We start from the raw sequence: 15,490 nt of genomic DNA, 5'->3' as shown, positions 1-15,490 counted from the left end.
AAATGAGACATGTGTATCACACTGCTTTCCCCACGGCTGAGGAAACGCTGTGGAAGAGAGGGTGGACAGATCGTAGACTCAGGTTAGGGGTGAAACAGTGTCTTCTGCACATGGCAGGTCCAGTGCACTTGTGAACTCAGTGGCTGTGGTCACCTGCACAAGACCTGTACGAGATCAGTCCAGTCAGCATTCCAGCGGGAAGAGCGGAGGGGCACCTGAGCCGCCACCCCTAACTGAGCACTGTTGACATTGAGGCTGCCAGGAGAGGGGAGTCAGTTTCCTTTAGGGGTGTATGGTCCCTGGTAAATCGGTTATGTTCTGATGACTGTCTCACACCTATATGTACATGGGCGGCACAGATTGAACCCAGTGTGCTATTAATAAAAAAAAGAAAAAGGAGGGGGAAAAAAAGGACATGAAATTGGGAGGGAGTGGGGGTATCAAGAAGTTAATTGGGGAGGATGAACCTGACGGAACCACACTGTATGCATGTGTGAAATTCTCAAAGAATAAAACATGCTATATTGAAAATGTAATTCTCACAGGGATCACTCCCTCTTCCCCACCCTGCAGATGCGAATCCGGCTACACCGGGCAGCACTGTGAGAAGACGGACTTCAGTATTCTCTACGTAGTACCAAGTAGGCAGAAGCTCACGCACGTCCTCATCGCAGCCATCATCGGAGCCGTACAGATCGCCATTATAGTCGCGATTGTCATGTGCATAACCAGGTGGGTAATGGCCGTAGAGTGGTGACGTTCAATTGTGCCCTGGAAGGTGTAAATCAGAGCAAACCCTGCAAGCATTCCCCCGTGTAAGGAGCCTTAAGCTGGTCAATTCATCAGCCACAGTTCTAGTGTCTAGTCCACCGGACAGGATTTCTCGTGGGTCTGACTTCTCTCTGTCTTGCTTCTTTAGAATATGTGTAGGAACTCATTCCCAGAGCTAGGGACATACCTGGGCTATCGGCAGAGGAGGTGTGAGAACAGTCCATGTTGTCAAGGAGCTAGGGAGCTTAGAGCTGTGGACTAGGAGCACTGAATTCAGGGACAGTGGTTGAGTCAGAGTTTCTGGAATGCATCCACAGAGGAGCCATGCGGCAATGATTTAAATCTTGCAGAATTGTGTTTTATGGCCTGAGAATATACTTTACCTGTAGTAAGTATAGTAAGAAAGAAAACAGCCATCAACTTTATAGATAACCTTCTCTGACTATATCCGGATTACAGTGGTAAGTAAAAAAAAAAGCTTTGAAATACTGTGCTCCAGCACAGGCTCCAAAGCTACAAAGAAACCCTGTTTCAAAAAAAAAAAAAAAAAAATATTGTGTTAAAAATAAAGCACAGGGGCCAGCGAGAGGGCTGGTGGATTAAGGCTCTTGCCACCAACCCTGATAATCTGAGTTTGATCTCTGGGACCCACACGGTAGAAGAAGAGAACCTCTCGAAGTTGTCCTCTGATGTACACACACACACACACACACACACACACACACACGATAAATGTAAAAAATTAAAAGCATTTATTCTATGTTAAAAGACTTACCTGCAGCGCAGTTGACAGTAAATGGATGTCTTTCAAATGAGTCGGAATGTGTCCGGCCAGACTGGAATTTACAATGGACAGGGAGGCATAGCACATCAGGTGGGTACCGACAAGCTGGTTGGATGGATAGGCCTTCTATCCAAGGCCTGGAAAAAGATCTTCAAGTAGTCCCAGCACCCTGGAGCCAAAATGATAAATCTGGAAATGATGGAAAAACAGTCTCTGAGTAGCTGATATTTTTCATGAAGTTTAGGCACCAAAGTCGGTGTGCTTTATTCCACAGAACAGATGATCTGCCTTTAGGCAAGACTACTGAGCATCAAATTGGGCAGTAGATCAAAGTAGGGACATAATGGCATAACAAACAATGACAACAGAAAAAGAAGATGGGGGAAAAACATTTAACAGCCTAGCCAGCTGTGGCCATTTAATACAGGCTCAGAGGTTAACTACTTTGCCTGTGGCCACTCGGCTAGCACAGGGAAGTGACTGGGTTTGGATCCCATGTTTGTGTGTGTGTGTGCACGTGCGCGTGCGCGCAGAGCAGGTGATTGTTCTGCCATTCCTCTTTCAGCAGAAGGCGTCTAGGTGGCAGGACCCCGGTGAATCCTGCTGGGAATAGGTCAGCCAGATATGACTGCTGCATGGGGGCAGGAACCAAACTTGCTTTGGTTGAGGTTTAGTGTGTTTGAACCATATTAAAGACCATGTGCAGGACTGATTGAACTGGGGGAGGTGGGTGATAAGGGGAGAGCATTTAGGGCATCAGTAGAGGAACACACAGCGTGATAGGGAGAGGAGTAACACTGTCCTGACGTTTGTTCCCTATTAAGGGCACCTTTACTGTAACATATGGAACACAGCCTTCCCCACCCTGTTCCCGAATGGCTCACTGTCTTGTGTGGAATATTGTGATGACATTCTTGGACCACACCTGAATTTTTAAGGCATGCCTCTCCCATGTAGGCCATTAGGAGACAGCTGTTCATCCACAGTGGCTGTTGCTTAGGAGGAATCTTCCTTTTAATGGATGTTCCTAGTGGCCCACTTCTCTGTGAGTCGTGGTTTCTTCTTTTATGCTTTCAGACTCCTAGAATGACAGATTGGCAGGGACTTTGAATGCGTCTCAGCCAAACTCTTTACTGTATAGAAGGAAAAACCTTGGTCCCAGGAACTTGGAGCTCCTCCTGTTCATGGTGGTTTAGTGGCAGTCAGAGCCGGTTACTTGGCCCGTCATTCAGCTCCTTCATTATGAAATGGATGCGATCCCAGCCTTGTCTCCATCAGACTATTTTTATAAGGATTAGTGAGAGAAAATCCTTTGAAACCATCATAAATGTTGTCATTAAGGCTTTTAAGTTAAAGCAAAGCAGTCCTCTTTGAAATTGAATAAAAGCATGAAACAAACTTATTCCCAGGCACTGTTTCCACCAAGGGGCATTGAAATTGCACAGGTGGCTAGGATAGCGGTTACTACTACAGCCAGTAGGATCCAAGGCAAAACACAGCGTTCCCTTCAGCACCTTTGCTCTGCATTAACGCATTCTTTTGTCCTGAGATTTGTTCTACATTAGGGCCACATTCACTGAGATAGAGGACCTGTCCTGGGATCTCTCAGCTGAGGGTCCCCGTTTCCAGTGCGGTTCTGTGGCCTGCTGCAGCTGCTGTACACCAGCTCCTTGTGTTTTCTTGCGCTGGAGGACTTGAGTGCACACCGTCAGAGATTATCAGCGCAGTGCTACTCGGTCTCCAGCGAAACATTTCATGTCATTTTGGTGCCATGATAACACTCAGGGGAAACAGCCAGGTCAACGTCTTTCCTACCGTCACAGTGATTCATCATCGGAACCGAGCAGCTGCTAGGCCAGAGAGGCAGGCGTCCTTCTCAGAAATGTCTATCAGCAGCGTGGGCACCATTCCTAATTCACGAGTGTGATCCCTCCCAACGCCGAGCCATTTAGCAAAGAACAAACAGCCGTTATGTCTGTCCTCATCTTGCCTTGAAATAAACAGTGTCTTGTTTCGTTTCCTAACTCGGTGCAGTGTGTGAACTGGGTATTACTTTGACATTCTTAGCTAAATAATTTTTTTTTTCTTTCTGTGTTTTTGTGCAACAGAAAATGCCCCAAGAACAATAGAGGCCGTCGGCAGAAGCAAAACCTAGGCCATTTTCCTTCAGACACTTCATCCCGGATGGTGTGAACTGACTTTTATATGCACACTGACCATGTGATGTACATTTATTACGTCTTTTTTTAAAGAATGGAAATATTTATTTCAGAGGCCTTATTTTTGGACATTTTTAGTGTAGTACCGTTGGCTCGTATTTAGAGTATTTAGCTACAGCAGTTTTGGACTGTTTAGTAGTCTCCGTTTTATGTTTTTAAATACAGAAATCGGTTTCACGAATTTGTACCACATGGTAATACTAAGAATTGTTCTTTCCCCGTGGAATGTAATATTTTTGCAAAGACGGACGGACCCGCTTCACAATGGCTGTAACGTCAGACTTCTCCAAGGACCACAGCAAACGGCGAAGCATGAACTGAAAGTAAAGATGTTTACAGATCCCTTTTCTTACAGAAAAAAAATCTAGAAGACACTGTGTTTAAATAGATATCTAAATGGTTTTGAGATTTAGTACCTGCTTTTTTTTTAGACACTGCCCCTTATTGCATGAGCTGCAAAGCTGTGTGTGTTTTAGATGTAACATATTTATAAGCTGTACGAACTGGAATCGACGATTTCTCTCTTTGAAGACATAGTTCTGATAATTTGGAAAGATACCTGGGAATTAATGACGGAGCAGCTCATTGAAAATAGATTTAGATATTGTCAGGATAGGCTGTTTAACGAGCAGATTGGAATAAAACCTACTTATCAGTTAAACTACTTTAATCCACATCCACTTTTAAACATGGCATTTGTTTTAATAGAAATACACAAATCGTATCAGTGTTTGTGAATACAATGCAGAAATAATTGTTAATGATTGGTGCTCTGAAAGTGAGCTTCAGAATGACCCAAGACCTCTGATTCAAATTTGTCCTGTAGTAGCTCTATTAATAGATTGTTGCTGTTCAAGGGTCTGAAATGTGAGTAGAATGTGTCGAGGTGTCTAATGTGTAGCTTGGCTAGTCAAAATTATGCATGTAGGATTTAAAGACTATGTTCAAACTTAAATAATAATTTTAATAATTTGATTTGGAAAAGCATGTTATAATATAATGTTTTCACTATATGGTCTGTTTTGTGTGTTTATTTCTTGTATTCTTTGGTACTGGTCTATTAGTACTTGTAATAGGTGAAATGAACAGGAAAGGAAGATTGCAGTCCACATAGTTGTACAAACTATTGCTTGAAATGATCCAAAGAGAAAAATTTTGCTCAGTGTTCCAAGCTGCTTGGCTTGCAGGCTTCTTATGAGTAACACAGTGACTCCAGTGAACTTCAGACAGCTTTCCCTTCCCACCCACACGGTCTTATTTGAGGCTCTTAGTCAGTCAGCAAGCATGTTTGGAACTGGTCCTGGTGCTTTGCACGGGCTCGTGTTGCAGGACGGTCACGGATGGGCATTTGTAGTTATAAATACTTGACCACTCTCCAGGGTGCGGCTTTCAGCCCTTAAAGCGGCTTCGTGTAGCCTGCTACCTAGCCGACTTTTGGCTTCGAGTATAGGAATTGATTGCTATAGGACATCATCTGCTGAGGAAGAAGTAAGATGGAGCACAACGGGTCTGCTTCCAGTGCTGGTAAAATCCACCAGAATCGATTGTCAAGTGTGACTGAAGACGAAGACCAAGACGCCGCTCTTACGATCGTGACTGTGCTGGACAGGGTGGCCACCGTCGTGGACAGTGTGCAGGCCAGCCAGAAGAGAATAGAAGAGAGGCACCGGGCTATGGAGAACGCTATAAAGTCTGTCCAGATTGACCTGCTGAAGCTCTCACAGTCCCACAGCAACACAGGCTACATTGTCAACAAGCTGTTTGAGAAGACCCGGAAAGTCAGCGCTCACATCAGAGACGTGAAGGCCAGGGTGGAGAAGCAGCAGGTCCACGTAACCAAAGTTGAAAGCAAGCAAGAAGAAATAATGAAGAAAAACAAATTCCGCGTGGTAATATTTCAGGTAAGCTTGCACTTGTGTTCAGCTTGATGACTGTAGGTTTCTGGTGTCACGTCTCAGCCACCGTCTGTGGTATGTCGTGGAGCTCGCTGAGTAGCCACCTCAGGGTAGAGCCATTCTTGCTAACCGACACTCTGCCATCCGTGGCCTGTAATGTGAATTGTGGCTTGCGGCTCAAGCTATTTCTTCCCTTTGAAACTTAATTCTGTCAGTTTTTGTTTTGTTTTTTTCTTCAGTATTTGAGTCCTTTTAAGCATAGTGACCCAGCAGACTTCAGAATGCTGGAGCCAAAAGGGTCCTAAGAAATCTCAAGTTAAAAAAAACATCTTTGTTACCTAAAAGAAGAAACTGGGACGGGCAGAGGATGTAGGTCAGTGCCAGTCAAATTGTTTTTGCTTTTTGGTTTTTTTTTTTTTTTGTGTGTGTGTGTTATGTTCCTATCACTGCTCAATACTTTAAAAAATTGGAGCGTACCTGTGGCAACACGCAATGTCTGCAGTACTATTTTGAGCTCTTGTAAATGAAAAGGGACGCATTAAACTCTTTCCCCCTCATTAGGAAAGAATAATGAAGAGAGAAGAGTTTCTACAATACAGAGTAGAAGAGATCAGGGCTCCTTTCTCAGCCGTCTAAACAGTGGCCATCACGGAACCATAAACCCAGAGTGCGAACGTTAGAATGGGCGGCTTTCCCTGTCCCGCTATTGGGATAAGTAGCCGGCACCACATTCTAGAAGGCGTTCTTGATAGTGTATATTATGAACTTTACAAATTCCCAAGTCTTCGGGCCCCCAAATTTCATGCCGGGGAGTTGGTTCTAAGCATAAAATCATTAAGTCATTAATTAAGGTAATTAATGGGAATGTCCATCAGTACATGTGCACAGCGCTATGCTTTTAAAAGCAGAAGTCCGTGGCATAGACCCCTAGAAGAATAAAACACAAAATGAAGTGCAGACACAGTTGGTGGGTCCATAACCTTCCCGTTCTCTGTGCCTTGATCAGGGCTCCAGAGTGCTCTGCTGAGCGGTTGAGTCACGCTGGAAAGGGAGAGTGGTATTTGGGACTTGTTTCGGAGTTCACAGGTTATTGAGGATACTAGAGAGGAGAGAGAGGAGGCGCTTATTTCAAAGATAGAAGAGTGGACCAGTGTCCTTTTCTATCACCCTTCCGGGCCTCTAGAGGCCTTTCTCTGGGCTTAAAAATGTCACCTGCTTCAGGTGTCAATTCCAGTGTCAGAGCAGACAGTGGTGAGCTGGGAATGGAACTGCGGAATAAATCCACTCCCCTTACAGGGGCGTTAGCCCCTACCTGGGTTCTTACCCTTCACTGGCATGTGTTATGTCAGGAAGTACACTTGGAGTCCCTGGGTCTGAGGACCAGGTTTCCCACAGGATTGACAGAAGCCCCAGCAAGGAAACAAAAATTCCAGCTGGTCCCATCCACTGAAGTAATTCTTTCTCTGACTCCCATTTCTCTGTAACTTACTGCTATTTTCTGCTTTTGGATCCTATAGTTTCGTGAAGGAACTGAGCGGCACTAGTTAGTGACAAACCTCTTCTTTTAAGATTCTTGAAGAATCTGTGAAATTTAGTTGTTCAAATTACACAAGAATTTGTCAGAAAAAAAACAGTTGCTATCTTTTATAGGTGTACAGGGAAGATATGAGGTCTCATATTATTGGCATAGATTTTCCTTATATTTCCCCTGGGCATATCTTGTTGATAATCTCTTATATTGATGACAGGGATAAACTTGGTAACAAGGGATAATAATAAAAACAGTATCAGATAAACAAAATATTGGTATCCTACCTTTTGCAGTTGTATATGGCTAAGCTTTTGCCAAATTCTGGATGTTGGCATTTAAAAATGGTGTGACATTCTTACCCAGGTCGTTTCTCTTTGAATACTCGTTCACCCTGGTGACCTCTCTCATGTGTGGCATGAGCCACAGTGTATCTTCTCATAGTTCCAGTAACTTTTTAAAGCACAAGTCTGTGGTTACCTAGTAAGTTTCGGAACATCCTCAAATAAGTCCCAGAGTTCTCTGCATCTAAAATGCCCCATCTGTGTTAATTTCCTATTAATTCAATCTCACTTTACTCTGACCCACAGTTTTTGTTCTGTTGCAAAAACAAATCTTTAGATCAGGTGTGCTGGTACACACCTACAGCCCTTGCATTCATGAGGAGGAAGCAGGGGGATTAGGAATTCAAATACACAGTGAGTTTGAGGCATGCTTGAGCTATGTGAGATCCTGTCTCAAAAACAAAAAAGAAGTTACCTGGATTTTCATATCCAAATGTGGCTGTATTCATATGCCAACTATAATTCACCCCTACGACCTTCCATTGTCAGTAGAGTGTTTACCCTTAGCGCACAGTGGCAAGGATTCATAGGGACTGGGATGGATTTCCAGGCAAGATCTTTTTCTAGCCTTGCCTCTCTCTGTTCACCTTTGTTTTAAAGCCTGATTTTGTACTGTCTGCGGTGTGTCTGAAGAAGAGGGCAAGTGATTCCCATTTCCCTGTGTCTGGTGCCTTCCCTGCAGCATTGTGAGGATCTCTACCTACCAAGCAATACCCTTGGGCTCTTTCCTTGTCTAATCAACCTTCTCAGGCTCGCCCAACCCACATGGTTGCTGGGCTGCTCCCCACAGCAGGTGCAGGAAGGAGAGGAATAACTTCACCGCCTCTAACTGATTCATCAGGAAGTTATGAGACGCCCACTTCTGCTTCTCTCGTGGAGGCTCATGGGCACTTGGATCTTGTAGCCAAAAATGTAATTTAAATTAAGGAAAAAGATTCTAAGGATGCCATCCTGGCTTTCAGGCTGGTTATATTTTAGGGTGTGTGCAAGCATCCTCCTTGTGTATTTACTGCATCTGTTTGTTGAATGGAATCAACGTGGATCTCAAGTATCAATGCTGGTTGTTTTTTTGTTTTGTTTTCTTTCTTTCTTTCTTTCTTTCTTTCTTTCTTTCTTTCGCCTGTTACATTTTAGAAATAATCTCTAAGTAGCACACCAGGTTCCTTTTACCCATACCCTGTGCTGGCTTCTCCACACTTGGCAGAGTTGGTTTTCCTCCTAAACCAGTTTGTTTAGGGTCCTGCTCTCCTGGTGTCCTGTCTTCTTCACTGGCTGGTGGTTCCCTTTTTTGTTTCCTTACTCATGTATAGGTTCAAAATCCCCCAACATTCTAAAATCAAAACCTGAACATTTCCTTCCTTCCTTCCTTCTTCAGTTCTTTCTTCTAGCAGGATTTTACTGTATAGTCCAGGTATTGAACTTGTGATCCTCCTGCTTCAGCCTCCTGAGAACTGGGGGTATAGTTATGGACCACCATGGCAGCAAAATAAAACTTAAAATGACTCATTTGTCAGGAGACTTGTCTTGTCCTGAAGTCATTCTGGGAATAGTATATTATCTATTGTAGTTTCCCAAAGTCAATTTAATTCTGAGTTTTGAGAAACCCTTTTTTCTCCGAGGAATTTTGAATGAAACACCACTCTGTCTTCTGATCGCTTGACTTTGGAGTGTGTGTGTGTGTGTGTGTGTGTGTGTGTGTGTGTGCGCGCGCGCGCACAAGTGTGCTCTATAGCATGTGTATGGAATCCGGAGAACAACTTTTGGGAACTTATTTTCTCCTTCCGAGGGATCTGAACTCAGGTCATCAGGCTTGCTTGATGTACTTTTTACCTACTGAGCCCAAACACTTCCCCTCTGCCTTGCTTTTTTATGTGGGCTTTGGAGGCTGAACTTGGGTTCTCACATGTGGCAAACACTTCAACTGAGCTCTCTAGTGCATGAGTTCCATGACTCTTCATTTCATTGCCGTATTAATGGTTCTTGAGTGCCTGTTTCTGGCCCTTACCTCCCTCCTGAGTCCCAGTTACTCAGCCTCTCTGTCTGCATACCCAGTGCCCATTCCAAAGACAGTGTCCCACCCTTCTTTCCCAGTTCCTTCTCTGGCTTCTGTGCCTGTCTCAGTTAATGGTGGAGTCCTCTCTCTGTTGATCTAGCAACAGGTCCTATGGGTTTGACCTTCAGAGCACCTCTGCAGTTAGAAGACGTCTCGCTCCTTTCCCTGCCCCCCCCCACACCCTCCCTGATCTACCTTCCCTTTGCTTAAGCTCAGTACTGTCCAGTCATGGTTCTTGCTTATCTTACCCCATGGCTTGCTTTCAGCAGGTGACCCTTGTACAGCATACAGCATGGGTCAAATCATGTCTTTGCTGTCCTCAAAACCTTGAGAAGTCTTCCTGTTGGAATAGTAACTCCTGTCCTTACTATTGGCCAGTAGGGCCTCTCCTGACCTGGCCTTCTTAACTCTGTACTTGGGGGAACTTGGGACATTTGAATTGATTTTTGAGGAAAGCTGTCATTTGTGAAGCTAAAAAAGGTCAAGGGGTATTAGAGACAGAAGCAGGCACATATACAAAGGTGGAGGGTGTGAGTGTCTATTTGACACTGAGATACAGCATCCTATCTGCAAATGTATTTAGGTAACATCTATACTTATCCTGGGATTTACATCCAGGGTACCATAGGGTGCACTCCTCTTGTGCAGGGTTCAAAACCTTCTCTGTTTGAGGCCCTCAAGAATGGAGCATGCGTCTGGGCTGGAGAAGAGAGAAAGTAGGATCAGGTCAGAATTTTCTAAGCATTCTGCAAAGGTTCGGGTTCTCTCCTTGAGCACTGACGGGCTCTTGGAAGTCTTCAGTGGGTTATAACCAGACTGTGCTGTAAAAACAGTTCTCGGGAAATTCTCAGATAATGGTCTGCAAGGAGAGGGATTAGAGGGAATTGATGGCCCGAGCTGAGACCTGAGGTCCCGAGGAGCAGAATGAAGACATGAGTGGGGGTGTGAGAAGCAGACATTATTTTGCGGTGTTATTGGTGGGACTTGATGACTAGTTGATCGTGGGAGGAGAGGGCGAGGAGTATTTGGGGGTGATGTTTGAGGTCCCTGCCTTGTGTGACACTCAAGTGGTCACTGGTGCTGGGAGAGAAAGGGAAGGAAGTTCAAGTGGAGAGCATGATGGGTGGCCTTGAGGTTTGCACCTCTCACCGAAAGATGCCTGTGCTGATGGAGAAGCTTGTCATCTCAGGAGTGGGAAAGTGAAGAAACAGTATCTGTGAGACAAAAGCCAACGGAGAGAGACCTTGAGAAATGCAGCCTGGGACAAACAGCATGGAGGAGGGTCATAAGGTGCGGCCAGAGGTGACAGCTGGTGCCTGCCATGCAGGAATCACTCACATGCTTTCTTCTTCTGCCCTTCAGGAGAACGTTCGGTGCCCCTCATCCCTGTCTGTTGTTAAAGACAGAAGCCTGCCTGAGAACCAGGAGGAGGACGAGGAAGTCTTTGATCCCCCGATAGAGCTCTCCTCGGATGAAGAATATTACGTTGAAGAAAGCAGATCCGCCAAGTTTAGGAAGTCAGGCAAGGAGCACATTGATCATATCAAGAAGGCATTTTCCAAAGAGAACATGCAGAAGACGCGGCAGAATTTTGACAAGAAAGTGAGTGGAATTAGAACTAGAATCGTCACACCCGAGAGGAGAGAGAGGCTGCGGCAGTCAGGGGAGCGGCTCAGACAGTCAGGGGAGCGGCTCAGACAGTCAGGGGAGAGACTCAGACAGTCAGGAGAAAGATTTAAGAAATCAATTTCAAATGCTGCCCCCTCAAAGGAGGCTTTCAAGATACGCAGCCTTAGGAAACCAAAGGATCCCAAGGCGGAGAGCCAGGAGGGAGACAGAGGGATGGGTGTGGATATCATCGCTGGTAGCCTGGCGCTGGGGCCCATCCATGAGTTCCACCCTGAGGAGTTCAGTGAGACAGAAAAGGAGGTGGCCAAGGTAGGGTACATTCCCCAAGAAGGAGGGGATCCCCCACCTCCTGAGCCTTTGAAGGTGACTTTTAAACCTCAGGTGAGAGTAGAAGACGATGAATCGCTCCTGTTGGATTTAAAGCAGTCCTCGTAGAGAGGAATTAAGTGTGAGCATCAATCTCAAGTCACGTGGTCATGGTTTGAATCGAGTAGTCATTTTTTAGTCACACACAGTAGAAAGGCAAATGGTACAAAAACTTCATTTCTTACCTTTAAAGTTCTAAAGATTATAAAAACTTTATATACACAGCTTTCTTATAAGTTCCTCGGGAACTTATGATTCTATTTCCCCTGATAATATATATCACTCTGATAGCTTTTTTCCCCCTAGTGTCACACCTTCTTGTGGCAGTTCTTGGCCAGTTAGAACATAGTTGCATGGCTTAGGTGTTTAGATGCTTGGTTATCCGTAACACAGGAGGGGCAAATCTGCTCATCGATCACAAGCAAACTGTAGCTTTGGGTCAGGATTAACAAACAAGTCCAGTCTCAAAGGGGAGTAGCTGATGAACATATTGTGTTATCCAGATGTTCACGTCTGGAGATTCATTAGTGGATTAGTAGCCATACACCTTATGAAGCTCTTCAGTGAAGGAATAAAAAAAAATTGTTTTGGGTGTGAACATTTAGCTGTGGCATCGTAACTTTCTTGCTGGTGAGCTGCTCAGCCGGTTGCCATTCAGTTCCAGTGATGGAAATGGGGAGGCCTTGCTTGTCATGTGCTTCTTGGAGGACTTGAGATCTGAGGGTCTGTCACAGAGTGTGTGAGAGCAAGACACACATTCAGTGGAGAAGCATGAACCACACCGCTGCCTCTAACAGGACTTAACAGGTGCATCTTTGAAGAAGCCCTCAGTACCAGGCACTGAGGCCCAAGCTGAGCAGAAACTGATGTTGTACTTTGCAAGACTTTTCATAGCTTGGAGAGTGAAAAATAAATGTTTGGATGGGCACTTTTCCGTTAAAGACTGAAACCAACCTTGGACTTTTAGTGGGGTCCTAACATATTCCTCAGAAATCCGTGTCTAACTGCCTTTAGATTTGGATGTGGGGTAGACTAGTGCAGGTTCTGTGTGCACAGCATGGGGTGGAAATCTGGGGCTCGGTTGTGGCTTTTTAAAAGTCTGCCCTGATGTAGGCATAGACATGACCTTTAATACTTCCTATTTTCCAGAGTGAACCTTATAGGGCTAGCATGTCCCAAACAGTGCCCTTGAGTATCCCTCACAGCCACTTTGGAGGATACCGGGTCCCACTTAGCTCTAGATCTGTGCAGTTAGGAAGTACATCCCACCACCCGCCACACTTCTGGCACACTGAAGGCTTTGGATCGTTTTTTGATATGGAAGAGATGGTAGGATTTTTGATAAACTTTTTATTGACATCCAGTTTAATTTTGAATAATTGTGTAGTAGTTAGGAATATGCAGGCATGGGAGCTTTTGTCTGCTGCCCAGCACTGACCACACTGAGACAAGAGGGTCACGAGTGGAGTTGATTGAGCCTGGAATATATATATATATATATATATATATATATATATATATATATTCATATGGTTCAGCATAATTTTCTTTTCACTTGGCCTCAATTTTTACCTTACTTCTTTTTTGTTTTGTTTTGTTTTGAGACAGGTTTCTCTGTGTGGCCCTGGCTGGCCTGGAACTCACTCTGGCTGGCCTTAAACTCAGAGATCCACCTGCCTCAGCCTCCTGAGTACGCGTGCCACCACTGCCAGGAATCTTGGTATCTTTTTATATTGCAAACTAAAGCATGGGCAGCATGAAATAAAACTTTGAAAGAATAATTCCAAAAGAAAACATTTTTTATAATAGCTTAGAAGGAGGTTGGGTGCCCAACAATATATTTGAATGTCGAATGATTGTGAGTACAAAGTGTGAGGCCAGTGTTGTGGTTCTAGTGTGGAGAAGTTACAGACGGGGTTTGTGTGACACCAGACACTGGGTGCTTCACGTTGCTGGAGGCTAATCATAACCGTCTGCTTCAGATCGTTACCAGGACCGTTCCTCCATGCCATAAGTGTGTGCCAACGTCTTTCCATGCCTAGGAAATTGCTAAATTCCACGTTCATAATTTATTGTACCTTCACTCTGTTTTATTGGTGCAGAGGTAACGGGCTGCAAAATCCGTGTATTCATTTAACATAAGTATTCTAGCCAGCATTCATTATTTTCAGCGTTTCTGTAAACACCGGGTTATTCATCTGTGATGCTGAGTCACACATAGCAGGCTTTGAATAATTTACTCAAGTCAAACCCTTAGCAGGACTTACCACCCGCCTCCTAGTGCAACAGAGAAGAGCAGCCTCAGATGCCAGGGTTGGGGAGCTGGACTGGAAACTCTTTTAGGGGTGACGGGGGAAGTGCAAAGCTGTCTCCTGCATGTGGTGATCCGGGTGTCCCCATTGAGCAGTGGTTTGGCTCCTGCTTACAGGTTAAAGAAAGTGCTGATGCAGAACATTAGCGTACATGGGCGGTCAGCTTGCCGAGAGTGGACGCCTTCCCCAAAAGCAAGTTTTCATGAATGAAAAGTAGAAGCCAAAATAAAAATGCAACCATTTTGAGTTCATTCTTTGCCTTTCATACACATTAAAAGGGTTGCTTTGGAATAGGTCTGGTGGTCATGGTGATTTTTTTAAATTAAAGATTTACTTATTCATGTCTGTGTGTGAAGGTACACTTACATGTGTGTCGGTCAGGAGAGGCCATTGGTGTCCTCTGACACCTGACTCTGGCTTCCAGTCACCTGCTCTTTGGAGGCAGGGTCTCTCCCTGAAGGTAGTGTTCCCACTCTCTCATCTAGGCCAGAAGCTAGCAGGTTCCGGCGATCTTTCTATCTCCGCTCACCTTTTACAGGTGAACTTCTTTTGTGAGTGCTGGGATTCGAACTCTGGCCCTCACAGTCGCAGAACAAGTAGCTGCTGAGCCATCTCCCCAACCCCTCACTGTGATTCTTACCTGCTAAAGGGCACGGGTCGTGTTCTGCCAAATACTCCTCCGAGCCGTGTTGACTGTGCGTTGGGATGGGATGAAATCACCGGATCCATTTTATTTTTACTCTGGCACAGGTTTTTCTGCAGCTTCTGGTTTTGAACTCTGGTAAGAAAATTTAGTGCTTGGTATCCAAATAGGGGGAAGGACCATCCTCGCGTTTTTATCCTCAATTCTTTCACTTTGGAGTGCCACTGCCAGGTCTGTAGTGAAGGAGTTTCCTGCTCAGGTTTGGGTCACTCTTGTGATTCCTTTGTGTAGGTGATGCCCCAGCACCGCAGCTGCCCCTCCCAGCACCGCAGCTGCCCCTCCCAGCACCGCAGCTGCCCCTCCCAGCACCGCAGCTGCCCCTCCCAGCACCGCAGCTGCCCCTCCCAGCATCACAGCTGCCCCTCCCAGCACCGCAGCTGCCCCTCCCAGCACCGCAGCCGCCCCTCCCAGCACCGCAGCTGCCCCTCCCAGCACTGCAGCTGCCCCTCCCAGCACCGCAGCTGCCCCTCCCAACACTGCAGCTGCCCCTCCCAGCATCACAGCTGCCCCTCCCAGCACCGCAGCTGCCCCTCCCAACACCGCAGCTGCCCCTCCCAGCACCGCAGCTGCCCCTTCCAGCATCCAGCTGCTACCCCCCCAGATCAGCGTTGGCAGCGCTGGGGGATCTAGAACTGCTGCTGCCCAGTTCTAAGTCTCTTAGGACTGCACGGTTTCCTCCCTCACTGCGCTGCCCTCCCTTCAGTATACCCACGCCCTTGAGAAGCAGAACTGCCTGGTGGGCTTACATCCACTGGGCCTCCCGATTCTATTTTTTGTTCAAGGCCAGAGTCCTACTTGCTTCTTGTGTGTTCCAAAGAAAAGCAACTCCTGATTCTTACCACGGATGCTTTTCTTGTGTATTGTTTGACACCTGAAAATTCCAGCT

General features: G+C 45.6%; 2 protein-coding genes across 2 annotated transcripts in view; both read left to right on the top strand.

Moving 5' to 3' along the window:
* The window catches only part of LOC121458309 (tomoregulin-1), a 131,334-nt gene extending 126,549 nt beyond the window's left edge, over positions 1-4,785 (top strand). The window contains exons 9-10 of the mRNA XM_041667505.1: positions 574-732; positions 3,664-4,785. Of these exons, the coding sequence (XP_041523439.1) occupies positions 574-732; positions 3,664-3,748 (244 nt within the window). The 3' untranslated portion in view covers positions 3,749-4,785. The remainder of the gene's footprint in view (positions 1-573; positions 733-3,663) is intronic.
* A 328-nt stretch (positions 4,786-5,113) lies between these two features.
* Positions 5,114-14,202, top strand: Cavin4 (caveolae associated protein 4). Its single transcript, XM_041667665.1, has 2 exons — positions 5,114-5,675; positions 10,957-14,202. Exons 1-2 carry the CDS (start codon positions 5,268-5,270, stop codon positions 11,656-11,658), a joined length of 1,110 nt encoding a protein of 369 aa, XP_041523599.1. The 5' UTR covers positions 5,114-5,267; the 3' UTR covers positions 11,659-14,202.
* The last annotated feature ends 1,288 nt before the right edge of the window (positions 14,203-15,490 follow it).

This window comes from Microtus oregoni, unplaced genomic scaffold (assembly GCF_018167655.1).
Source record: "Microtus oregoni isolate MIOR12 unplaced genomic scaffold, Mior012 000017F_ref0000208, whole genome shotgun sequence".
Taxonomy (NCBI): domain Eukaryota; kingdom Metazoa; phylum Chordata; class Mammalia; order Rodentia; family Cricetidae; genus Microtus; species Microtus oregoni.
The sequence above is the reverse complement of the archived record's forward strand: the minus strand, read 5'-3'. Positions and strand labels throughout refer to the sequence as shown.